Source organism: Nothobranchius furzeri, chromosome 1 (genome assembly GCF_043380555.1).
Source record: "Nothobranchius furzeri strain GRZ-AD chromosome 1, NfurGRZ-RIMD1, whole genome shotgun sequence".
In the NCBI taxonomy this organism is placed as follows: Eukaryota; Metazoa; Chordata; class Actinopteri; order Cyprinodontiformes; family Nothobranchiidae; genus Nothobranchius; species Nothobranchius furzeri.
The window spans coordinates 26,030,470-26,056,995 of record NC_091741.1 but is presented as its reverse complement, the minus strand read 5'-3'; the positions used below and the strand labels follow the sequence as shown (position 1 = coordinate 26,056,995).

Here is a 26,526-nt window from a genome sequence, read left to right as displayed (position 1 = left end):
GGTTTGTGAAACGCTATAGCGCTGTGTTTGGGAGGCTTGTTTCAGCTGGAGGATTTTTCTCCCCACTGGGAGAATTTCTAACTGGTTATTTAATCCTCCTATTCTTTAGAGCCTTCAAAGAAGAAGCTTTGTACACGTGAGTTAATAAATGAATAAGCAGCACATTACTTTTGTATCGAGATATTTCATTTATGGAAAAATGCTTTTTTTTAAACAGCTATAGCAGCAGCTAGCTAGCTTATAGCAAATAGTGATAATACTTCCTGTATCTTTGAGATTTTTTGTATCACACCCAAAATGACTGTTTTGTGTTTGTTTTGTTTTTTGTCCTCTGTACAGTTATCAAGTGAAATGGTAATCCTTGTAGAAGAAAAATCTATGCAGTGTGAAAATTAGTATCTGCTTGCAATGCAGTTTTTTGTTAAGATACTTTATATAAAATGAGTACATGGAGTGCATCTTCATTCACTTACAGTTATAGCAGTCTACTAAGTTATGCAGTCCCACTGGGGACTTACGCAATGAACACAGTTGCAGGGTAGTTTCATCTTGTTCTACAGTCTGCAGAACACACAGATATTGCATTGATTTTAATTAAAAAATATTCAGGTTTGCAGAGCCCATAGCTATAGCATGAATACTGAAACCACTTGGCTGAAGCATCTCTTGGATATGTCCTGTGTTTAGCCATCATTTCTATACCCGACTCAGCATGACCTCCTCAGTTTGATCTATCCTACTCTGCTTCTCAACTTTTATCGTGCTCTGACCCACTGACTGGACTTTATACCGAGCACCAAACAGAGCTAAACGAATAAACAGCTGATGGCTGAACAATGGTGACAAAGCTGCGTTCAGGAAAAGTCCAGCGATTTATTTTTGGGGCGCTTTGTGGCTTGAAGGCCTAGGAGGAAGCAGGAAGTCAGTGTGGTTGCCGTGGGGATGGGAGGAGAAGAAAAGAATTGGAGCAGACTTCAGGGGAAATGGGTGTGGTGGGTCTCCCATTAGTGAAATAACTACTGACCACAAACAGATTCATCTGCAAGCACTGACATTTTTTTGTTTTACCTAGGGAAAGATTTTCTAAATATGTAGGTATTTAACTAATGGTTAGTGGGTTCAGTAATGACTTCACAGAACGTTTGCTCTTAAACGTTAAGATAAAGCACCAGAGCTGACCCGTCAGGAAAATAATCTATTATTGTTGTCTTTAAATGAGAAATCACCCAGGTAATTGTATGTCTGAACCATTTGATTATACGATTAAAAAGTCAGGAATAGTATTAAATAAACGTAGAGTCTGTTCTGTGTAAGTGTTTGAATTACACTGATGAATAAACATGAATCATCACGAGCTGCATTAAAATATCAACCAGATTTGCATACTCAGGTAGAAATATTAAGACTTTTTTTATTTTAATTGATTAATGAAACCAGAAGCTTAAGGCAGATGAAACACAAGGGAAATACAAAACAAATCAAGGCAGAGACAGGGCAGATGAACAGTGAAGGCAACAGCCAAATCTGTTGGAAAAACTAAAACACAGTCGATTATTATATATACAGGGAGGGCGACGACAAGAGGGAGAAGCAGGTAAAGAGCATGTGTACAAGATGTACAAGAAAGAAAACTTGAACATATTGGAGGGGATAAATCAAAACCTCAATAACAAATCAAACTCAGATCCTAAACTTCAGAGGTCAAATATAACATTTCGTGTGCACATAAAACATCTTAAAAAGCCAAATACTGCTGAAATTCCACAAAGTGGATACCGAATATTCTGAGAGAATGTTGCCCTCAGGCAGAAACCAATGTAGGGCCAGTGTTTCTCAATCCCCTTTCTTTTGCATTGAAGAAGCAGCCATGCTGTTGTTGTTTTTAAGTAAACATCTAAAAGCCACCTCACACCTGCAGTATGTTGTCTAAAAAAAACAACATCTGAGATGATGGATGTAATGGTTTCAAACAGTGTTAGGATCATTTCTTTCAAATTTTTTTTTTGACAAAAAGAATACTCTGAAAGGTACCAAGTACTGAATGGGACAATACAATAATCCTTAATGTTGCATGATCTGTGAGGAAGTTAGCATCCTCCTGGAAATTTACCTATTACCGTAAATCCTCTAATACAGGCCGGTATTCAATTAAAGGCCAGGTCTCCAATTTTGGCCGGTGTCGGAGTCATCGGAGGTAAATAATGGCCTGTCTCTTATTGGGGCCGGATGGAATGTGGTAACAAGCAAGTACGAGCGTCCCAGCAGCAGGGTTATAGTCCCCAAATCAACCAGCAGGAGGCAGTAGGGGTTCACACAGACCTTTATTAGGCTTTTTCTTCAACGCTTTGTAACGCTACAGACACGATCCTCTATCACGCTCCTACCACACAGAGTCACGGTGTCAGTTAACCATGCTAATTCAACCCGCTCCACAGAACACACATCACCTTCCCTGTGGCTTACATAACACTCACACAACACGCAAATCAGCACATAGGAACTAGCAGAACGATAGGAAACACATATAACACAATACCCAGAATGCACCTGGCTTACAACCCCAGCCAGGTCATTACACTATCAAGTTCAAAGAGAACGTGCTGATTATGCTGCAGAACACTCTGGAGAGCAGCAGTAGGGGGTGTATGAACTACAGTAATCCCTCGTTTATCGCGGTAGATGCGTTCCAGACCTGGCCGCGATAGGTGAAAATCCGCGAAGTAGGGACTCCCAGCATGCCCCTCGCGGGGATTCCCTCCACGTCGCACCTACGTCACAAACCGCGGCTATAAACGGAAGTCGCCTTTCCAGCTCACCACTCAGTCATCGTTTCTTCAGATTCATGATCAGAGTTTCCAACCTACCAATCAATCCAACGAACTATCAGCTCATAGTAAGTTATCTTACTTACTTCTGGAAAGCCCGGCATTTCCGTGTCACTTCGTTGACGCTCGAACGCTCGGGGGTTTCCTAGAGCAGCCGGCGTTTCACCGACGCTTTCACTTCCGCGTCTGTGAAACCACGCTCCCTATTGAATTATCGTATGATCACATTCTCTGTGATCAGCAACGCGCTGTGCCGGACCGTAGGTACTGACACGCGATCGTTCATGTCGGTTCATTTCCTTTAATGTTTTCTGTCTTTTATTTGCGCCTGATGTGTATCGCTGCTGTGGAGCGGGGCGCATCAACTTGTCCTCCGACGCACAGATCACTGATGCGGCCGGCAAGCAGGGAGCGCTCAGCTGTTTTCGCGGTCGGTAGATCTGCCTCCTGAGCACGGCCACAGTAACAATCAGGTGTCACCACCTCAAAAACTAATTTAACACGCGATCGTTCATGTCAGTTCATTTCCTTTAATGTTTTCTGTCTTTTATTCGCGCCTGATGCGTTTCGCTGCATGCTGTGGAGCGGGGCGCTGCGGGCATCACCTTGTCCTCCGACGCACTGATCACTGATACGGCCGCCAAACAGCAAGCGCTCCGCTGTTTTTGCGGTCGGTAGATCTTTTAGAACTGCAGTTCAAAGGTAACTCATGAGGTGAATATATATGAACCCAGGCAGCAGTTTTTCTTTAGGATTGAGAGGAGATGCAGGAAGATAATAAACAGACAGGACAGAAAAATAGTCAAACAAAAACAAGTTAGTTTTTGTACCTGCTGTTGCAACAAACAGACACCATTGAAGGTCATCAGAAGTGAGGAACAGAAAATGAAATAATTATTTTAATGTTTAGAGCAGCAGGAACTCTGAGAGGCTGCAGGCGCATCAGTGAGTTTGCGGCCGCTGCGCAGGGGGAGGGGGGAGAGGGCTGAAGCAGAAACTACCGTTGTTAAAAGAAATGTGTTTAACTTTGAAAATGTGGGCGCACTTTTAATTGTCAAAAACTCCAGCGAACCATTAGTTCATTTTGCTCAAATAGAAATAGAGGCCTGCCTCTAATACTGACCCTCCTTCCAATAAAGGCCTGGAGCTTGATGAGCTTGAGTCAAATACAGGCCCGGGCCTGTATTAGAGGATTTACGGTATAACAATTTGAAGGAGGGCTGAACGATTAATTGCATATGCAATTAAAATGTGACAAAAGGAGATTTTCTAATCGCAAAGGCTGCGATTTGACTGGCAGTGAGTGGCCAGCACAGTGCTAATATGCATAGAAGAACCCATAGGGATGCTAATGCTAGTATCGCCGATTACATTCTTACAAATTACCAATTAGGAACGTGCCAAATGATTACATTTGGAGTCTAATAAAATATAAAAACTGCCATCAATCAGATAAGAACAGACAGGTATTTTAGTAAAGCTAGAAAACTGTAAGAGACTTTAACTCCACTGGGTTTTGGCAAGCAGCTTTGAACGTAACTGAACTACGGAAGCTCTGCATGGACAAGATGTCAAAAACTCTAAACACAAAAGACTTCAATAAACGGGACTCACTTCTTTCCTGCAATTACATTTTCACAGCCGATGCTAGTAGGGAGCCCAAGGCCCAATCCCAATACTCGCACTTGCACTCTTGCACCCTTCAATTACGCGTTCCGGCCAGGGTTGCGAGTGCGTAGGGTTTCCCGATTCTCAAAGGCGGAAGTTGACCACGCCCCCATTGCACCCTTAATCTGCACTACACCCAAGTCCGCAGCGATGCGGACCTCGGGCAAGGGTATTACCCACAAGTCACTGCTGCAGGAGAACAGGCTCAAGTTCCTTTTATGAAAATATGTATTTTCTAATAAAAGTAGTTCGTTTTAGAACGAATATTTGATGCTCTGAATGTTTTAGAGAAAGCAGCAATGAAGTTAAATTTATTTCAAATAACTGCTTTGTTGTTTGAAAGTTGTTAATAAAGGTTTTTGAAAAAAGTTTCACAGCGACCAGCATCCCGGCATGCGTTGCAATCGATGATGTAATGCTCCCCATCTCATTTCAGCAATTATTTGAACACTTGTACTACGCACTCAAACCCTACTGCACACTTTCTCCAAGTGCACTTTGCTGAAGGCCGGAGGGTGCAGTGCGAGTGTTGAGATTGGGCCTAAGTCACTTCTGGACCATGGGTCCCCGGAGGAACGAAAAAATGAATGCAAGTCCCATTTTTGGTTCTTTTTTAAAACACAGAAAAGGTTTCTTTTTACCTTGCTACTGACAGTTTTGTTTGCGGCTGCAAACTTCCTCAGAGCTGATGCTGATGGTGTCGTTGTCGCCCTCTGCTGCCTGCTCTCCCCTCTCCTATGATGCAGTCCCATGCACGATCCAATGTGTAGACCCCACCGTCTCTGCTCATGGTCCCACATCCACGTCTCCTTATCTCTATGGCTTCCTTTATCCATATTTTGTATTTCTGTTGTTCGGTGTTTATGATCCTTGTGTTGGTTATGACACGTCTCTAAATAAAGTAAAATTTTCTAGTGCAGAGTGGAGACAACCCATAGAAGCACTGATTTGATCTCATTTCAGAGAACAATAGAACAGGTTAGATGCACCTAATAAATAAAATTACTAACAAACTCAGGAATCTTTCTTTGCTTCACTGTTCTGGTGCTGAGAATATCACTAATGCGGATCAAAGGAGATACAGATGAATGCACCTCTTATTTATTATTTGGAGACTACATTTACTGCAGCTGGCAGAGGCAGAGATTTTTTCTATTGATACACAAAATTTACAGAATCATTTTAATAGGGGAAGACTGCAGGAGGGAGCGGTAAAATACAGGGGGTCCCCAGCAAAAACAAGAAACTTTACGAGTCTGATGAAACCCGCTGGTTTTCCATCAGGCAGTCACGGGGCAGCTCCAACGACCCGGTGGCTGAGCTGGGTCAGTTATCGAGCTCAGTCCGGCTCGGCCGTGAACGAGCCGAGGCGACGTCGTGCTCTGCTTAAGAAGAGGTGTTATTTTCCCGCTTCAGAAGAAGCGTCCAACGTGTTTTTACGCTTCTCCGAGACATGTCACGTCGCTAAGTTGTTAGCGCCGTGGGCTAACACGTCAATAGTGCAGCGTAGCCTGCTGGAGGTTTTAAGAGTTCAGATGAAACACCCGACCTCTCAGGCTGCTTAAGCTTGGTTTATGCTTGACGCATTCACTTTCCGCGCGGTGATGCGGCTCGCGGATGGAACGCGCTTCACAACTCGCAGCGTTTATGGTTTGTGCGGCTCTTCTCTGCGGTGAGCCAATATTCTCCCAAACTGAACGGGGCAGCATGGAGCTCTACGGCAAGAATCCAACACTACACCATAGTAGAAGTAGAAACTACTGTTTACAACATGGCATTTCAGCATTTTTAACAGCGTTCTCGTCTTTTCCGACAGTGCGAGCTATTTCTCTCCAAGAATTATTAACAACACATTGATCACGGTGATCTTTGAGAGCTGAATCATACAAATGTCTGTATTTACGAACCTCTGCTGTACTAGTTCTTGCCGGTCCGCCATGTTTTTCCGCGTCCGTCCGTCCGCGTGGTCAGAAATTTTCCGAGGTGCGCGTTGCGGAAATCTTAAGCCGTGCGGAGACGCGGTGGAGGGGCATGGTTGTTAAAATGACGCAACTTTTCTGCGCGGAGTCGTGCGGACCTCGCGGACGCGTCAAGCATAAACCAACCCTTACACATCGATCTTAAGTTGTCGCTGTTGCGCTCACGCCGTAATACAGTATTAGATGCGGTTAAAGTCAGACATGGAAAAATAAATACATTTTACATGAATAAGTGATGCTTAGCCTGGTGGGGGGAGGAGAACCTGGCCTAATAAGCACTGGAGGAAACCCTGTCAAGATCGTCAACACTAGTTTATCTTAATGCTATTGAAACATATAAACCACAAAGCATTATATCCACTGCTACCTTTCTAATTTTAAACTCAGTAACTTATGCTGTAACTTCACCTTGCTCTGCCTGCTCCTCCTTGCTGCCCGCCGGCTGTGATCACAAGCGACAACATAGTAGTTCCCACTGCTTCTTTGGGAAACAGCGCCAAAAAAATAAAATAAATAAATAACTTGGGATCTTGTAGGCGTGGCGGTGGGATTTCAGCCGTGGCGGTAAGGGAAACCCTGCACTAAGTAAGCTCTGGTGTGCTTCAACACTTCATAGAATCCCTTTCAGTTCACTGTCTTCAAAACATACTGATATATTTTTCTCTTCATTGTGCCCCAGTGTTTTCAATATCTTTATCTAACGGGTCAAATGTCTCCTCAGCCTTCACTGATTTCTACAGGAGCTAATTGAAGCAAATCAGCTGTGTTCACGCTGGAAAGATCTAAAACATGCAGGAATCATGTGCTGGAAGCACACTCCAGTGCTAGCCACTTTACGATCAACTAACAGAGTTACTCGGATATTAAATGACCAATGTTGAAGAAAGATCCTGAGAGGAGGAATCATGTGACCATAGGAAAAGGCTGTAGCATGTCAGTAAACCAAAATGCAGATGTCAGAGCAGTGGGTTTTAACAGACAGGCACGTCTCTAGTAGCTTTGAGTGGCTATTCCACACGACCAGCCGGCAGCACAAATGGCTTTAAGAAGAATACATATTAAAGTTGTACTTATAAGCATGATTGCGAGATCTACATCCAATTTGTGTTTGTCTCCCAACTCTTGATTCAGAAAGCGCTCAATGTTGTCTCTTGTTTGATTTCTATTTTGGTCGGATGTTCTTTGTTTCTGTTTAGCTTCATCAGATAAGTTTTCTTTTTTCCCTGGGAGACTCTGCCATGATGAACTCAATATGATAAACACCAACCATCTGTAGCTTGTTTGTGCTGAGGAGTAAACATAGATTACAGTAAAGTGTTACCGCTTCTTACAGGATACGTGACTTTAGCTTCTTTCATTACCGCAAAGCTGAGCCGGCATCAGCGAGCCTTTGGTCGTTCATCATTGGTCAGTCTGTGCCTGTAATGTGGCATGATCATGTGCTTTGCACAAAGGTTTAAGCAATGGTGGTATAAAGGGGGTGTGGGAGCGCTGTCATGGACTTCTTTTTAGCTTGGATATAACTAACCTTTTTTTTTTTTTCGATTGAAGCCACGTGTCATGATGTGAAGGGTGGAGATGGCGGACCAAGTGTGGTGGAGGGTTCAGGAGGCAGGAAAGCAGACACGGATGAAAAAATATAAATGGTTTAATGGTGGAACGGGAGAGACGGGACAAAACACGCATGAACAAACAATGATCCGACGAAGACAGCAACAAGGAGGGAGGTATAAATACACAGGGAAATCAGGAACACATGGGCAGAGTAACAAGGGACGGGTGAGAACAATAAGGTAAATCAAGGCAGGAGAGACACATTCAGGGAGGCTGGGGCAGATCATGACACCACGCTCCTCACAAGCTGCTCCTGAAGGTGTCTGCCCTCCACAGTCCCTCTGAACTGTCTGATCTGAGCTTCAGCTGTAGTGGAGAGAAGCCCCCAGATCCTGTTTGCCATCTCAGCAGATCCTGTTTACAAAAGCGAAACTTATGCCAGTGTTTACTTTTATTTCAATAAAGTTGCTGGCCGGAGCTCGGCAGATATTCCACATGTGATTGTGAAACCTCTCTCTTTTGAGCCAAGGCGTAATCTTCATTCACAAGTTCAGTATATGGAAACTACCAAGCATGACAGCACACATGCTGCTAAATCCCTGCATCGCCATGTCACCACGCCGCTTTCATAAGACACATCGTGGTGGCAGCATTATGCTGATTTGCTGGCACGGTGTGTCTTTTGAAAGCGACTTTTGTGAGACTTCAGGTCATCGGTCTGGAGAAGCTCAAGTTGCAAAGGTGGTATTCTGACAAATCATTCACCCTGGATAGGGTCATTGTAGCACCTTCTTTCTCCAGAAAATGATTTAAAACTATGAAAAAGTGACTTAGTCTGCCTTTAGCAGGCGATTCTCTGCTGGTGGGAGAAATTCTGTGTTTTATACCAACTCTTTCTCTCTTCTGTATATGCATCAGTATATTAGCGTTGGTGTCTGTGCAAATTTAGACTTTCAGATGTGACCTTTGTTGTCTAAATGTCAGGGAGATTGGAGAGGGAGCCCACAGAGGTAGGACAGGCTTATGTAATCTGCTCACTGAGTCTTGCACGCACATGCACACAGGCACAAGCACGGATGAGGGAGGAGGGGGAAAAAGCATGTTTGAGGACGGTTGTCATATCTCAGCTGTGATGCACCATGATGCTCTCTGCTCACTGAAAGCCAGGCTTTCAGGAACCATTGCTTTTATCAGCATGTATGTGCAGAAAGTGCCTCGGAAATTATTTATGGCTTTAAAAATACTGATAAATTGCACTCCTTTGGTGTTGTTCTTTTGAACTTCTTCTGAGGTCTTTTTTTATCTTTTCCAAAGCTCTCAGGTGAATTTGAAGAGTATGCTCTTGAGTATCTGTGTGCTAGATGGTAAACTAGGTGATGGCTGCTTTAGGTGTGTGAAGATGAAACTGTACTGTCATTATTCTCTTTCAAGCATTCCTTCTTGACCACCTTATGCTGTTTTCATACAGGGGCGACGGTGGCACAGGAGTTAAGTGCTCGCCCCGTAATCGTAACGTTGCAGGTTCGAGCCCCGCTCAGTCTGTCGCTGTCGTTGTGTCCTTGGGCAAGGCACCTTGCCTGCTGGTGGTGGTCGGAGGGACCGGTGGCACCAGTGCTCGGCAGCCTCCCCTCTGTCAATGCGCCCTAGGGCAGCTGTGGCTACATTGTAGCTCATCCCCACCAGGGTATGAATGTGTGCGTGAATGAGTGAATGATTGATTGTGTTGTAAAGCACGTTGGGGGGGTTCCAGACTCCAGAGGTCATTTACCATTTACTCCACCAACAGTTATAGCAACAGGACACGGGCTGCAGCCTGGGTTTTGCTCATTTTTAATACAATGTTCACTTAAGTTCACAGTGATGCTGTGCATTGCCAAAAGGTACATCAGATGGGAACCGGGGCTACTTTGTTCTGTCACTCACAACTCTGAGCCTTAAAGGGGCCCTGCGTAGAAAGTGTTCTGAATGCTAAACACACTCTTCTTTTAGTTTGAAAGGCAGCCCTGAAATGTTGCTTGGAAACAGACATCAGCTGTACTCTGCATGGATCCTCTGCTTTAATGGCTGATTCAAACAGCACTGTCTTTATGTGTGTGTGTTGGGGGGGGGGGGGGGGGGGGTCTAAACATCCAGTGAAAGTTCTCACAACTCCCCCAAAGCATAATCCGCTTTGCCAGGATTCATCAATATGCTCGGTATACTCCAAATGGTCATACTGCTGCTGGAAGATATCAACCCACAACTGTATGTGTTCATGTTGACTCTGAGTTATAAAAAAAAAACGCTAAGATGGCATTAACTGTAATCTCTGAGCAAGACTGAACAGCTGCAGGAATGATCGAGGAGCTCCTAATCAGATTCCATTATTCATCCCTGTCATGAAGCTGTGCTCCTGGTATCGTGTTTTCTTTGTGTGTGTGAGGTTGAGGAAATAGTCACCACATCAAAGAGTTGTTCCCATTTTAAAATCATGGTGATTTTTGGGGTCAATGGCATCTCATGATCATTTCACCATGTTTATTTAAAATTTATGATGTAACCCTGTTTACAAAAAATTGTAAATTTAAAACATGTCATCACAAACAAAAAGCTTTGAATTTTACACAAAAGTGCCACAAATGATGCAGCTGGTTGGCAGCAAGTCACAGTCATGGTGGGGTTTATAAAAGATGATTCTGCACAAGCCGAGTCTTTCACAAATAAAGACAAAGACATTTTAGATTGTGACTAATTACGAAGTCATTCAATCAGACAGCACATTGAAGAAGACAGAAAACACAAAATATTTTATTTTACTGTGGAATTTTGGGTATGAGCCGGGGATACTTCTGATAGCAGTTCTTTACTAGCCTGGCCTGCCAGACTCGTCCTCTGTTTAATTCAACACAGAGAACTAGTCTGGTAACTCAGGGGTGGGACTAGCTAGCTCAAAAATAACTAATCAGGAAAAAGGCGGAAATGCCGACTGTACTGCGCGGCGCTGTCTTTTTTACAGCTGTAGTCAAAAATGGCGTCTGGCGATGGCGCAAATATCTTTTTTTAGAAGAAAGGCTTTTAGAAAAGGCTTTAAAAATGTTCAAGTCATTTAGAACAGAGAAAAGAGCTGCCGCGGTCTTCGTTGTTTATGAGAAAGTGAGTTTCGCTGTGTGTAATGTCTGCGACGCTGTAGTTTTTTTGTTGTAGTCAAAAATGGCGTCTGGCAATGACGCAAGCATCTTTCTTTAGAAGAAAGGCTTTTACTTGTGGTTTTAAAGACATCCCTATAAGAAAGCATGGGGCTGGCTGGTCAGGCAAGTTCTTTACCACAGCTTAGTTTTTTTAAATACCTTTTTTCACTGCAAAATCAACTCAGGTATCTAAAACAAATGTCTGCTGTAAATCCTGTTTGTCCAATTCAGTCCAACTCAATTGAGTTAAACTTAGCTATCATGAAGTTAAAATGCTCCCAAGTTTCAAAATCAATGTTTCACATTCAACATTACATTGTATGTTTTCTTTTGAATATGGTACCTTGTGATTTTGGCACTTTCAAGAGGAAAAGTACTTATCTTTTTTTGCTAAAGTCTAATGTTCTTACCTTTACAAATGTCCCGATACAACTTTTTCACCTCCGACATGATACCGATTAGGGCTGCACGATGTTAGGAAAACCTGCAATATTCGATAACAGTGCTTAATATTGCGATATCAATATTACTCACGATAAATGAACAAATACTAAAGTATGCAGTGTTGATGTCGTCTGGCGTGTGGCGTCTGCTCTGGGTTCAAAGCAAACAAAAACTAATGCATGAATTCCATTACAACATAACATTTTTATTGCAAAAATATGCAGCTGCACCTGCTACTGTATTAGCAGCTGCAGCCGCTACTGTATTAGCAGCCGCACCCGCTACTGTATTAGCAGCTGCACCCGCTACTGTATTAGCGGCTGCACCTGCTACTGTATTAGCGGCTGCACCTGCTACTGTATTAGCGGCTACACCTGCTACTGTATTAGCAGCTGCACCCGCTACTGTATTAGCAGCTGCACCCGCTACTGTATTAGCGGCTGCACCCGCTACTGTATTAGCAGCTGCACCCGCTACTGTATTAGCGGCTACACCTGCTACTGTATTAGCAGCTGCACCCGCTACTGTATTAGCGGCTACACCTGCTACTGTATTAGCAGCTGCACCCGCTACTGTATTAGCAGCTGCACCCGCTACTGTATTAGCAGCTGCACCCGCTACTGTATTAGCGGCTAAACCCGCTACTGTATTAGCAGCTGCACCTGCTACTGTATTAGCGGCTACACCTGCTACTGTATTAGCAGCTGCACCCGCTACTGTATTAGCAGCTGCACCCGCTACTGTATTAGCGGCTGCACCTGCTACTGTATTAGCGGCTACACCTGCTACTGTATTAGCAGCTGCACCCGCTACTGTATTAGCAGCTGCACCCGCTACTGTATTAGCAGCTGCACCCGCTACTGTATTAGCAGCTGCACCCGCTACTGTATTAGCAGCTAAACCTGCTACTGTATTAGCAGCTGCACCCGCTACTCTATTAGCAGCTGCACCCGCTACTGTATTAGCAGCTACACCCGCTACTGTATTAGCAGCTAAACCCGCTACTGTATTAGCAGCTAAACCCGCTACTGTATTAGCAGCTAAACCCGCTACTGTATTAGCAGCTACACCCGCTACTGTATTAGCAGCTGCACCTGCTACTGTATTAGCAGCTGCACCTGCTACTGTATTAGCAGTCGCACCCGCTACTGTATTAGCAGCTGCACCTGCTACTGTATTAGCAGCTACACCCGCTACTGTATTAGCAGCTACACCCGCTACTGTATTAGCAGCTGCACCTGCTACTGTATTAGCAGCTACACCCGCTACTGTATTAGCAGCTGCACCTGCTACTCTATTAGCAGCTGCACCCGCTACTGTATTAGCAGCTGCACCCGCTACTGTATTAGCAGCTGCACCTGCTACTGTATTAGAAGTTACACCCGCTACTGTATTAGCAGCTGCACCCGCTACTGTATTAGCAGCTGCACCCGCTACTGTATTAGCAGCTGCACCCGCTACTGTATTAGCAGCTACACCCGCTACTGTATTAGCAGCTGCACCCGCTACTGTATTAGCAGCTACACCCGCTACTGTATTAGCAGCTGCACCCGCTACTGTATTAGCAGCTAAACCCGCTTCTGTATTAGCAGCTAAACCCGCTACTGTATTAGCAGCTAAACCCGCTACTGTATTAGCAGCTAAACCCGCTACTGTATTAGCAGCTAAACCCGCTACTGTATTAGCAGCTGCACCCGCTACTGTATTAGCAGCTAAACCCGCTACTGTATTAGCAGCTAAACCCGCTACTGTATTAGCAGCTGCACCCACTACTGTATTAGCAGCTAAACCCGCTACTGTATTAGCAGCTAAACCCGCTACTGTATTAGCAGCTACACCCGCTACTGTATTAGCAGCTGCACCCGCTACTGTATTAGCAGCTACACCCGCTACTGTATTAGCAGCTGCACCCGCTACTGTATTAGCAGCTAAACCCGCTACTGTATTAGCAGCTACACCCGCTACTGTATTAGCAGCTGCACCTGCTACTGTATTAGCAGCTACACCCGCTACTGTATTAGCAGCTGCACCTGCTACTGTATTAGCAGCTGCACCTGCTTCTGTATTAGCAGCAAAACAACAAACTGCATGCATGCAGTTTCTCTGTGACTTTAAAACATCACCTCCACCATAAAACTTTTTCTGATGCTCCAAATACAGAAAAACATCCCTTACCAGGGTTTTTGAATAAATAGTTTAAATGTTAAATAATAGTTAACATCACTTACATGCAACAGGAAATTCTCTCATTGCTACTGAACATTTTCTCCACTTATGTGGTTATGATATAAGGCTGTTGCTGTAACTGGGAAGTGAACTGTGCCGGGCCAAACTAGGAGAACATTAAGATTTTCTGAGGGAAAGAGAAAAACAATTGTCTACCTTTCAGAAGAGGAACTGGCAAAGAAACTACATGGAAAATATGTGAAAACGTTTGTTTTTAATCCCAAATTGAACAAGTTTACCTAGATCTTAAAAAGCAGCTCAGATGATGAAACTGCAACTATGATTCTGGTAAGAAGCTAACAAATTGAACTAGTTCCTCTAAGATAACCGGCTAGCAGAGCTTCTGACTGACAGATTATGTGCAGCAGCAAATCAACTATCCTGATTAACAAGGTTATAAAAGCTCATAAATGAAAAATCACTTTGATGTGTGGGGGAACTTTTCCAGGCCCTCTTTAGCAGGGTGGGACTGGGAGGAGAGTGCTGTAGCCTTTCAGCTGGAAGTTAACCAGAGCCTGGGGCTAACGTCACCACCCGGTGGAACACTAGCGACATGAAGGTGGGTTGGCTCACCGGCACGTGTCGGAGTCAGCCCGGTAAAAATGATTAATGACACCGAGCGGACTCACGTTCACGTTTGAAAGCAGCGCTGAATCCAGAAACATCAGCACAAAGTGCGTTCGTTGCTCTGAGCCAGAGTGACGAACAAGGGAACGGCGCCGCAAACTGTTTGGGTGTTGCTTTACAACAGGGTCTATGTAGGAGGCGAGCGTATTATGTGAAGGGACCCATCTGATTGGCCGCATATCAGAAGGGCTACATTTGATTGGTCAAATAATACTTCCACGTAAAAAACAGAGCTGGTTTACAAAAAGCTGATGTATGACACGGATGGAAATGTTTGAACCAAACATTTATCGCTGTTTTTGACGTGTTTCGCGATGGGCCTATCGCACGTCCTGTTATCGAGATGACGATAATTTTTCGATATATTGTGCAGCCCTAATACCGATATTCCAGCCTTCGGTATTGACCGATACCGATATCAGCACAAATCATACAGACTTTTACCTATTTCACAGTGTGGAATGTATGAAAGGCTCGATCAAGTGATATTATTCAATTGGAGAACAAGAGCCAGCAACAGTAAGAATGAAAAAAAAAGATTTTTTTTTAAGTCCAACTCTTTGTCAATGTAAACCTTAAACATAATGTATAACAAATGAATACAAATAAATAATAAATTAAAAGACTGAAAAATATTTTAAGTAAACAAATAAACAAAGATATCTGTTTAAAGTACAAAATACTAATTCAAGTTCACTTCAGTTATGTTTTACTGTCAGCAAATGGTAGAAACAGCCAAGTGCAGGGAGATAAGAAAAAATAAGTCCAAAAAAAAGTTGGCCATTCACCAACTGCTCCAAGTTGTGTGCCCAAAGTATCAATTTCACACACTGCAAAGTTACTTGTGCGGTGTTTTGTGAGGCTGCTTCAAACGCACAATGAGGTTGGACATATTTATCTTTCCTGGTTCTGTTCCACCTTGGGAAACTTGTGCATGGCAAGTGTTGACGCTGCGGCATAGAATTGCTGGAATGAAATTTCAAGCGGAACAAACTGCTTTTATCAGAGATTTTTGATGCAGTCTGATATAATCCGATAGTGTTTTTGGGCCAATATCAAATTACTTCTGATATCGATATTGGAACAGGACATCCATATTTGGCTTGCGACTGGGGAAGGCTTTTGTTGGTTTAGCATCTAGGAGAGCATGTCTCAGATAGAAGAAGCTAACTGTTACCATCAGCAACTCCACAACATGGCAGAACTCCTCAAGGATTGTGTTATTTGTGGAGAAAAGCATCAATGTTGCAGAGCTAACAGAGCTAGCTGGGTTTAGTGGTAGAGTTGCAGTGCTGTAAGTCAATCTGAGGCGAAATGTCCGAATATCAGAAATAATACTCCAACTCCTGCTATTTTCTGCTCTCCTCTCCAATGACTAACTTATACTTCTTGAAACAGGTGCACCATAGCATTTTTCCCCACTGAGGTCAACTCACAAGGATGTCTTGGGAAAACAAAGAGACCTTGACTTTTAATGAGTATGGGCTTGTCAGAGTATTGCTGACTGATGACCTAGGAGGGAAAATCATATGGTTGTCTAACAAAACCTGTAAAGCTGACATGTTATACTGGACATAAGCCTCTTCTTCACAAGTTTACTCAATTTCCTGAAGTCCTACTAATGTGTGGCATGCTTTGTTTAGAATACAATGGCATTACAGCACAAAAGTCCTTTCATGTGGCCTGTTTTTTTTAAGGTATTTTCCTTTGTAGCTGATTTTATACAGTAATGTGAGAAACTTCCCTCTCCCCCCTCTCTTTCAAGGGGGTGCTTAAAAGAACTTTGTTTAAGTTTCACAAGAGTACTGATGCTCATTTCATAATTGGCAGCAAAAAGCTATATAGAGTATCACTGACTCACTGGTTGGGGTAGAGGTGAGAATAAAGGACAGTGAAACAATCAAATAACTCACAAAGCCTTGGACACCCGATAAGGGAAGAAATAAGCACAGGTAATAAAAACTGTAATATTATATGGACATATGGGTGGGAAGAGTAAACGATATAAGAGGAGCTGCTCAGTCCACCATTGAACGGCCTACAGTATGTTTCATTTCTCCAGAACTGTATTTCTGTTGCAGACTATTAATAATCAGTTCTTTGATGTTTTTCAGTTGTTTCAATATTTTGGAATATTTTTATGTCATTGTTCAGGCCTACATTTAGAAATGCTTTTAGAGGTTTTTAAGTGTGCTGCAGTGTAATATTTCAAAAATAATTACTGTCACTGCGTTAACACACATATTTAAGTTGATCTAAAGTAATAAACTGGGAGCATTTATCCTAGTTTACATGTATGCTAGAAAACCAAACTCAAATGAAGTTTGTTGCACTCCGGTACAGTAGGTGACAATTTGTGCCCTTTCATGTCTGCATTCCTCCGGTTAGCTTATAGGGAGCCTAAGTTACGCCCATCTACTTCATACAACATGGGTTCTCAGAAGAATGAAAAAATGAATGCTAGTCAATGGGGCTGTAAAATCTACTTTCTAATCCCGCTTGTTGTGTGCCATGGATTTCACATATGATGTCCGTGAATTTTAAACACACATTCTGATGCCAAGTAAGTTGTTTTAGGTTGGTGTGAAAATACGTCCAGGACTACGGAAGTGTATCACCAAATTGATGTCATCGAACCAGACATGGAGAAGAGCAGAGAGAAAAATGGCTGTCAGTTTAGCAAACTTTGAATCCTTCTGTCAGGAGGAATGTACCACCATAAATCTGACCTTGTGGTAGGTAGCAGCTAGTCTGGGGGAGAGATTCTGTGGTGATGTCATATGCGGCGTGCCAACGTCTGATTTGTAGTTACAGTAATTACACATTTTTACAAGCTGATAAATCTCAAACAAATCTGAAACACGCATTACTTTTCATTTAAATTGAAGTGCAACGTATGTGTCATTCTGGGCGTAAGACAAAGCAGATTAGAAAATCGCTCTTTTAGCCCCATTCACTTGCATTTATTTTATTCTTGCGGGAACCCGTGAGCCCACCAGAGAGGGAGGAGACACACCGGTTTCAAACCTGTTCACACCAGGAGAGTCTTGGCCGTGGCACGGCTTCCTTACTGTGCTCTTCGCTGGACTCCTGAGATGCCTAAATCCCTCAAGACTTCCGCCATCCTCCTCGCTTGACTCGCGAGATCACACGATCCCTCGAAACTTCAAAGGCCACGTTTGTGTATGCAATCCGCCTTTAAACCAAAAAGAAGGAAATCACATTTGATATTGCTGTTTGATGTGTTATATGGTGTTGTTCCTCTCCACTGCCAGGATTAAAGTCATGAAAAACACACCGCTGCGCTTCTGGAACGATACTACGAGTAAATGAGCCATTGGGTCACACGTAAGCTACATACATAAATGAAATTGCATCGCTGCAGTACTTTTATTTTGAAAATTACCAGGGATTTTACTCTGAAACCGTGTGTTGTTTCCTGTCTAGCCCTATGTTAACTGCAGAAATTGATGTGTCCCAGAAGCGGCTTGTGGCAAGAAATAGAACCTGATACAATCTTTTGCGGGACGGCGCGGGGTACCGCTTCTGGGATGCGCCTGAAATTTGCCACATCTCAGCTGCTTTGAAACACTCCATAGACTATAATGGATTCTATTAGAAGCAGTGATGTTCCGCTGCCGTTCCGTGCCGCTGATGCAAACTGGTTGATAAAAATTTCAGCGAGGCCACAAAAGACCCGCACTGACCCGCACTTGTATAGCGCCTCTCAGAGTAAGGACTCCAAAGCGCTTTACACTACACCCCCACCCCTGGGGGTGCGCGAGCTGCCGCTAGGGGGTGCGCGAGGTGAAAAGTGTAATGGCTGCGGAGCTCAGAGAAGTCTGTCATATGTCACCATTCGTGTAGCCAGAAACTCATTTGTGGGTGGGCCAAAGAAAAAGTAAGTGGGCACAATAAATGTAATTGAAAACAAGTATATGTGTCCTCCACATGTGCCCATAGCTTCATAATAACAATGCGCCGAGCTTCAGCACTCTGGCCTGCGCACGCTGATATGTTCCGTATTTGATCATTTTTAACGGTGTTGGAGAAATCTGAAGGTGGCGAGTCATTCTGGCAGATTGTAATTAACACCTGTCTCATGCAGGTGTTCTGACATTGTAAACCTCACACACAGAACATTGTGGATGTAACTAAATAACAAGAAATGATTCCCATTCAGGCTATTAACAGCGCGCTGAAGATCTGAAGTTCAGAGTGTGTCTGTCAGAGGTCAGAACCACGGCTCCAGCGGAACCACGGCTCACGGGTGCACATGTGAGCACATCTGGGCTGGGCAGAAGTCATTTTACAACATTGGTTTAAATAGCGCCAATAACGAGACGCGGTGACTTGAGCAGCTGTGCCGCGCGCGCGCACACACACACACAGATTCAATAAGCGCACACGCTGCTTTAACTCCGGCGCGCTGTCAGACTGAAGGCAGAAATGAACGCTGCCTCCACCGTGATAAAAACTTTTAAGAGGTTATTTTTCATTCAAGGTCAAATTAAGATATTAGCTTCTGGGATGAGTCGGGTCCGCTCCAGCCAGTGACTCCTCATGAACCTGACCACAAGTCCTGTTACTGCAGCATTTGTTATTCCAGTCAGCGTGGCAGCGGATCGCAGATTCAGCCACACAATAAAACAGCAATAAGTCGGTCTGAGGTAAAATTGAACCTCATGGCTATATCTTTTCCATCTTTTCCCCTATAGACATTTGATTACGCACAAGTAGGTGATCAGCTCAGGTTTACGCAGAGCAGAAGGAAGGAGAGCGCTCTGGCCGCACAGGTTAAACGTTCCTACTTTAAGAAAACCATTAAATTGCATTGTTTATGTGCTACCTGGGCACTCTAAATATTTATTTAAAATTAAATCAAAGGAAATTGTAATGGTATCGAATGTTTATTAATTACTATTTAAAAAATGAAAGTGATGGGGAATTTTTTTAACCCTCTCTGTTTAGCTTGACATCTGATATCTATCTATGTACATATATATATAGATATATATATATGTATATATATATATATATATATATATATATATATATATATATATATATATATAGAGCCATGCCCCGATGTGGGGGGGGGGGGTGTCGACATGGTCGGGACATAGAAGGGGGTGCGCGGCTAAATAAGTTTGGGAACCACTGCGCTACAGAGTATCATTCATCCATTCACACACTCATTCACACACTGGTGGGGATGAGCTACGATGTAGCCACAGCTGCCCTGGGGCGCACTGACAGAGGCGAGGCTGCCGAGCACAGGCGCCACCGGTCCCTCCGACCACCACCAGCAGGCAAGGGGGTTAAGAGTCTTGCCCAAGGACACAACAGCAGAATTCTCTGTCCGGAGCCGGGATCGAACCTGCAACCTTCCGATTACTGGACAACCCACTCAACCTGTTGAGCTACTGCTGCTACAACAGGTTTTGTGGCGTCGCACTAATACAGATGCAGTGTCATTTTCAACGTTATGCACAGAGTACATTGCAGAGTTAAATAAAAAAAAACTCTATAACAGAATCCTGTCAGAGCATCTAAACCTGCACACCGTCCTCAATGCATCTCGCTGTTGGGATGCTGACAGCGCATTGAAGAGTTATGAACAGGACAGATGGGTGCCCCAGGGGTGTCCTCCAACCAAAGTGACTGCTTGTAGGATCAGAAAAATCCTCGTCTACACAGTCTTGCCAACTTCTGATCACTTCACTAGGAGGACAGTTTCCTGATTTCAAAACTCTGACTTAAGTAGCGCTTGTCTCATAGCGTGGCTTCAGCCTCCAGAAAGATGGCACAATGTAGCTTCATGCTATAGAAAGTTATCATTTAAAAGTTAAAGTGACTTGTAAAAACAGATTATGATGGGATTGTTTTGCCCTGTCTGTCAAAATGACAAATGTCTAATGTAACTTCTGGATTACATTTTGGCAAATGAGCCATGTTGGAAGGCAAACACCATTTCTTCAAACAGAGGCTGTTCAGGAATTGAAGTAAGAGTGGAATATTTCATCACTTTTGCTCAGAAACACTTGCCTGAATAATCGCATCGAATGCACCATATTAGAGCTAATGTGTTTCACTTTGTGTCAACTGAATTATTTTTAAATGAAAAAGACTTCAGTGAAAAAATAAAACTGTTGTATTTAATGTACTAGCTAGACCTTTTCTCCTGATCAGTGTGGGGTATTGTATATGGTGCGTGTGGCTGTATAATGTCATTGGTGTAAAACTGTTCATGAAGAGCAACACATCTATATTTTGAAGGGAACTGTGTCAGTGAGACGTTTTAGTGCTTTGACCACATCGTAAACGAATATCTATCCACAGATAGAACTACATGCCTGTAAAATCACCTAATTGGGGTGACTTGTACATTTATTCTCCTCAGCAGCAGCTGATGACATGTCATCAATCATCGCTGCTGTGCCGTGATATTTTTAGATGGGAAGGGAATGAATGAGGTTATGATTGTGGTCTCAGCCGTCGATGTAGTCAGAGAGAGGGCTGTCCGTGCCCCTCCCTCGGCTGTAGGTGATGTCTGAAGCCGGTAGCCCAGCCTCTCCGAACATCTCCCCGCTCCCCTCTGTCCGTGAGGCTGCCCGGCAGCTGCGAACAGCCGCGCTCTGCCTCTCTCTCGTCCGCTTTGAGAATCCGTTGGCCTGAGCGCCGCTCCGTGTGCGGGAAGAGGCGAGAAACACCGGCAGGTGTTGACTTGCTGGGCCAAATCGCGGTGCAGACTGATGACGATGATGATGGTGAGGATGATGCATCTCTTCCCGTGACTTTATGAATTGCATCTCGGGCTGTTGTGAAGAAGCGCAGGGACATCTCCCCCCGACATCCTGGGCATCGGTTCGGCTGGATTTCTCGGGGCTTTTCTGAAGCCAGACGTGGGATCTGAAACCAAGCCGTAGCAGAGAGCTCTTCTCAGCAGCGGCCCGCAACACTGCGCCATGGCCTTGGATGTCCAGACGTGCGCGGTGTTTACGGTGATCGCGGTTCTGGTGCTTGTGAACGTGCTGTTGATGTTCATCCTCGGTACTCGTTAATGGATCTGCGCTTGGGGCCCGGTTCGCAGCGCACCACGCTCTCGTACAGGAGAGGAGAGAAAAGCGGTGCGCGTTGGTCGAGAGCGGGGACACCCGGCGCTCCATCACGGCTACGCGTTGCAATGAATGACGTTGGTACAACCTAATGTATTTCTGTTTCCCCTCCCCAATCCTCCGTTATGTCTTGTGTCCTCTCGCCTTTGTGGTAGCAAGTGTTGTCTGGTGGTGGCTGTAGCTGTGCGGATACAGATCTGTGACCCTCTCTGTGGTGGCTGGAGATTCATATTCCTCCCACACAGCCTCAAACATGTCCCCCCAACGCCGATCTCCTTCTCCCCCATGTTGTCTGTTGTGGATTACCAGTAATGATGAATTTTGTATTCTGTAATAATTTGATTTTCGGGGAATAAAAATGGACCAGATTTCCTTTCTAATCTCATTCTCCTGCTGCGTCAGGACTCATTTTTCCCTATTCTGAGCCACTGTAGCCACATTCACAATATGGCAGCCTTTAGCAGTGCAGGGATCTCTGTACAGAAGTTAAGGTGGTATTTGTAGCAAATAGCGTTGGAACCGAGAGACCTGCACTTCCCTTTATAGACCCCGGAGGATCATTGTGATCTCAGCTGAACACTAACCGACAGCAGGCAGGACCAGGCCTAATAAAGGAGGGCCTCCATCTCTCCAGGTTTCCCCCATTTTAGATTCTGCTAAACTCAGCTCCCATTTCACAGTCCCTAATATCTCCATCTCTGCATATTGCACAGTGTCAACATGACACTCATTTGTATCCTGGTAATTGTTATTATTATCAGAAATGTGTAATCATAAATGAATATTTATTCCAGACCTCATGTCTTTTAAGTGAAAAGGCTTGTCAGTTCCCTCAAAGAAACCTGTGTTTCCTGGTCCTGCAGCCTAATGTGTAATAGAAGGATCAGAGCCAGGTGTCATGAATGTTGTATGAAGCTCAGAAATAGATACGCTAAAAGCCTGTCCTGGAGCCATCCATGGCAGTCCTATTTATAGCGATAGACAGACTGGGTTTTTTAAGATGCTTTATGCACTCTCTCACACTCAAATCTAGGTGCTCTGTCTTTTCTGTGTGTAGTCAAGTGGTAAATCTCGTACTTATAGAATGTCATTTTGGTATCACGGATACCTCCATCACATGCTAATGTGGGTTGGTGTCTGTAAAAATTCTTATATATCATAGTGTCACAAGATCAGTGCTCACTGCAGTGGTTGTGGCTGATAGCAGTGTGTTGTCCACATATGTCAGGTAGAGTGAGAGCGATGGTCCTCAGTGGGTGCTATCTTCTTTAAGTCTCAGTCCTCCACACATCTGTCATTCCTCCAGGGCAGGTACCTTCTAACAGCGTTCTGTTCTAAGCTGTTCAGGCAGATGTGTCGATGTGCAGATGGTGAATGTATGTGAGTGAGACAACAGCGGTGTGTGTGAGGGTGTGTGTTTCTCACCGGTTCTGAACAGAGCATCTTTGATTGGCTCCCAGACTCGGGGTATAAATGTATTACATAAGAGGGCTGGCAGACACGGGGAGGACAGACCGCGAGACTCACTCGGTGCGTCGGAAAAAGAAACCTCTCTTTCTGGGAGACGGCGTCTCACGCAGCTCACGCAGAGGAACGCCACCTCCACAACTCCCAACCAGGATTCCATTATGATGATTGTATGAGCTGGACCTCTCCATGAATACAGTCTCTGTTCAGTTACATGCCACAGACATGGTAAGGCTGGTGTAAGCTGTGCGAGTGTGTTTGTTCAGGAGTGCTATAAGTGCTGTGGTGCAGCTGTGCTGTGGCTGTAGAGACAGGAGGATGCTGGAATGCAGTGGGTCTGCCAGTGCACTGAATGCTGATGTGTTGTGCTGCAAAGATGATACAAGCAAGTGAATCAGCTTTCTATTCTTACATTTTTACTTGTCAGCCTCCAGGTTTGTGCTTGAAGATTAAACAGAGCTTTGACACATAGATCTATGTACCGCAGTAGTTTTTTCTGCATTTATTTGCATTGACCCAAATAGAGCTCTGCAGCTTAAATGCTGATTTTCAGCTTCCAGTCTTTGATGTTGCAACTGCAGAATAACTCTAACGATGCAAGTTGGTGAACAAACTGGTCAATTTGATCTGAAACAGCGTTCTTTGCTCACTGTTTGCCCTTTGATTAAGCTAGGCATGGGGGTGTTCTTAGGGAGGATTGGGGAAGATTGATTATGTAATGATTTTAATTTATTCAGACATGTGAAGGAAAGAGGGGATGCAGTGTATTGGAAGAAGCAGTACTGGTTTCAGTTGGGAGATGAAGGGATGAAGCAAAGGAGAACACTAATGGCTGTGACTGCTTCTCCTCGCTTGTACATTTTCTGTGCTACAGTCAACTGGTAGAGACCAGAGAGAGCGGGCCTGTTCTGAATGGGGTTAAAAATGGAGTGGACCAAGCAAACAGACTCAAAGTACCATTTTTCATCATGCTTGGCTTGTTTCAGGGGTCCTAGGTTCAGAGGGAAGTCATTTAACTTCCTCTAGCTGTTACTATTTTATGTTTTTACCAAAGGTTATTTAAATTATATTACCTCTCCAGCCACAGTTTTGAAATGTTTTTCAGCATCTGCCTTGTTTCCATGACAGCATGACACATGTTTTTGCAGTAGTCCTCCTCTACTACTGTAACAGAGACACAATCGGCAGCTATTGTTACCCTTAGCTCTGACTTCAAAGTGACCCTTGATAAAATAAGGACTGCTCTGGGTCTTGGATGCAGAGATTACCTACCTCTGCAGTTAGATACAACAGGTTTGCCACTGTGAAGTAGCACAGTAGCACGACACTTGTTGTGGCTGCTCACGCACGCCCAAATTTGGAAATATTCTGGCGCATCCTGAAGTGTCCTTGCCTCATCCCATCTTCTTGTCAATACCAGTGAAGCATCCTCATCTGTCACCATGACGACGGCTGTTCCTTCTCTCCTGAGTGTGGACGTCCCTCCTCGTGTTCACTCCTTTGCCATGATTGGCTTATATCCCACTGTAGCTGCCTCAGCGAGGCATCATGGAAGCTGGCTGGTGTACAGGTTGGAGGGCCATTGTAAGCTGCTGAGTCTGAGAGCTTGGATCGTGGTGGGGCATCGGGATGAGCACAAGCAAACATGCACACCCTCACAATCTGCTGTTTATACATACGTTCGTAAGAATTCAGATCTGTGAGGTTTTGTGGCTCTTTATATGAAATACATATAAAATTGAAAATGGAAAGAAATAAAACTGGTTTTCTTACTAAAATAATACATTGAATACAGAGACCTCAATAGAAAGAACACGGCTAATTCCGTGCCCATTCGTGTGACATCCTTGTCTCCGGGCCTTTGATAGCTCCTTACCTAGAGCTTAAGCATCGCCTGTCAGGCTCGGTTAGCCCTGGCTGCTCTGCCCACAGCCCAAGGGAATGAATGCATGGTTAGCTCTGGACTGCAGAATGCTGACGAAAACTCCTGTGTGGAGAACAGTTTCAGGAAATATGCCACAGATGCACAGACAACGTTAATGTATACGAAAATAAAAGTGTGGCCGCTCGTGTGTGTGTGTATTCATGAGTTCCGTAGCTGTCAGGCTACAAGATAAGTCGTCCACGTGATGGATGGCGGAGCTGGAGATTGATGATGTCAGACTCTGGTCTTGTCTCTGGAACATTGTCTGCTGTCTCGTGTTCTTTAATGAGAACAACCTTTAGCTTCTGCAGGTCCCCTAAAGAATACTCATCACCCTACTGGCTTCACTTCTATTACTCCATCTGAGTCATGCAGATCATAAAGTTCTCTGAACGTGTTCACTCAGCTGTACAATCTAAATGTTTATTTGCAATGTTCTGAAATGTCCTCATTATTTATTCATGATTTTGTAATCAATAGATTAGGTTTGATGAGTCATCTGGCCATGTTTGGTTGAAGACTGCTCTGCAGATTCGACAACAAGCAGCCCTAGTTAGCGCATAAAGGAGGAGACGTTATCCTTCACATGTGTTTGCTTCGCGGCGTTTAAATTACATTATCACTTGTAATTATTATAATGTCATAATGAGCCAGTTACATCCCTATGTAGGGACTCGTACGGCACCTCTGAACACTCCGCTGTTTCTCCACCAATGGTTCTGCCTTTTGTGTTGTTTTTGTTTTGTTGTACTGTGGACTGTGTTGGCTGTTGGTTGTTAAATTTGCATTGCTGGCCCTAAACTGCCCGTGGACTCTGGCTTTGAGGGTGTGTATTTGCATCAATTAGTAATCTGAGTGGGTTTAACAACAAGGATTCAAATGAATTGAAGCCAAAATGGGAGCATGTTACTGTAACAAAATAAGATTAGCTTGATAAATGTCTAAATGTTGACTGTTCACTCCGGTTCCATTGTTCCATTTGCACAGCTGTGACTCCTCGTAATCAGAATAAACAAAAGAAATACCCTGTCTCTCCCTCCAATTTTCTCAGTTGATAAGTGGAGGTTCGGTTGTCAACGCCGAGGCAGTGTGGGACCATGTGACCATGGCAGATCGAGAGCTGGCGTTTAAGGCCGGCGATGTCATCAAGGTGCTGGATGCCTCCAATAAAGACTGGTGGTGGGGCCAGATAGATGAGGAGGAAGGATGGTTCCCTGCCAGCTTTGTACGGGTGAGTTAGGTGCAGCCACGACAGACCGACAACCTTAAACACAACACAAATGTTAGCACTTAATGTGGAAGGCACACACACACAATTAAACTGAAAATAAACAAACTGTTATGTGATCAGAGTTTTAAAATGCCTGCTTTGAAGGACGCCTAACAGCTTAATTTCTTTGTTTGGTTTTCACAAATAATAAAAAAGACAATAATTATTCTCTACATTTAGTTTGGGATCAACTTCTACCTTCAACCTAATGGACTGGACTGGATTATTACACGCAAAACGTGTTCACCTTACAGCCA

The 26,526-nt window shown here is 44.1% G+C and overlaps 1 protein-coding gene across 12 annotated transcripts in view; it reads left to right on the top strand.

Annotated features, from left to right (window-relative positions):
- The window catches only part of LOC107380808 (rho guanine nucleotide exchange factor 9), an 82,425-nt gene that overhangs the window by 20,469 nt on the left and 35,430 nt on the right, over positions 1 to 26,526 (top strand). For 7 of the 12 annotated variants that reach the window (XM_070547921.1, XM_015955591.3, XM_015953331.3 and 4 more), the window contains one exon: positions 26,051 to 26,230. In XM_070547921.1, the coding sequence (XP_070404022.1) occupies positions 26,051 to 26,230 (180 nt within the window). The other 5 variants (XM_015957947.3, XM_015956389.3, XM_054738471.2 and 2 more) reach the window with 5 other exon arrangements.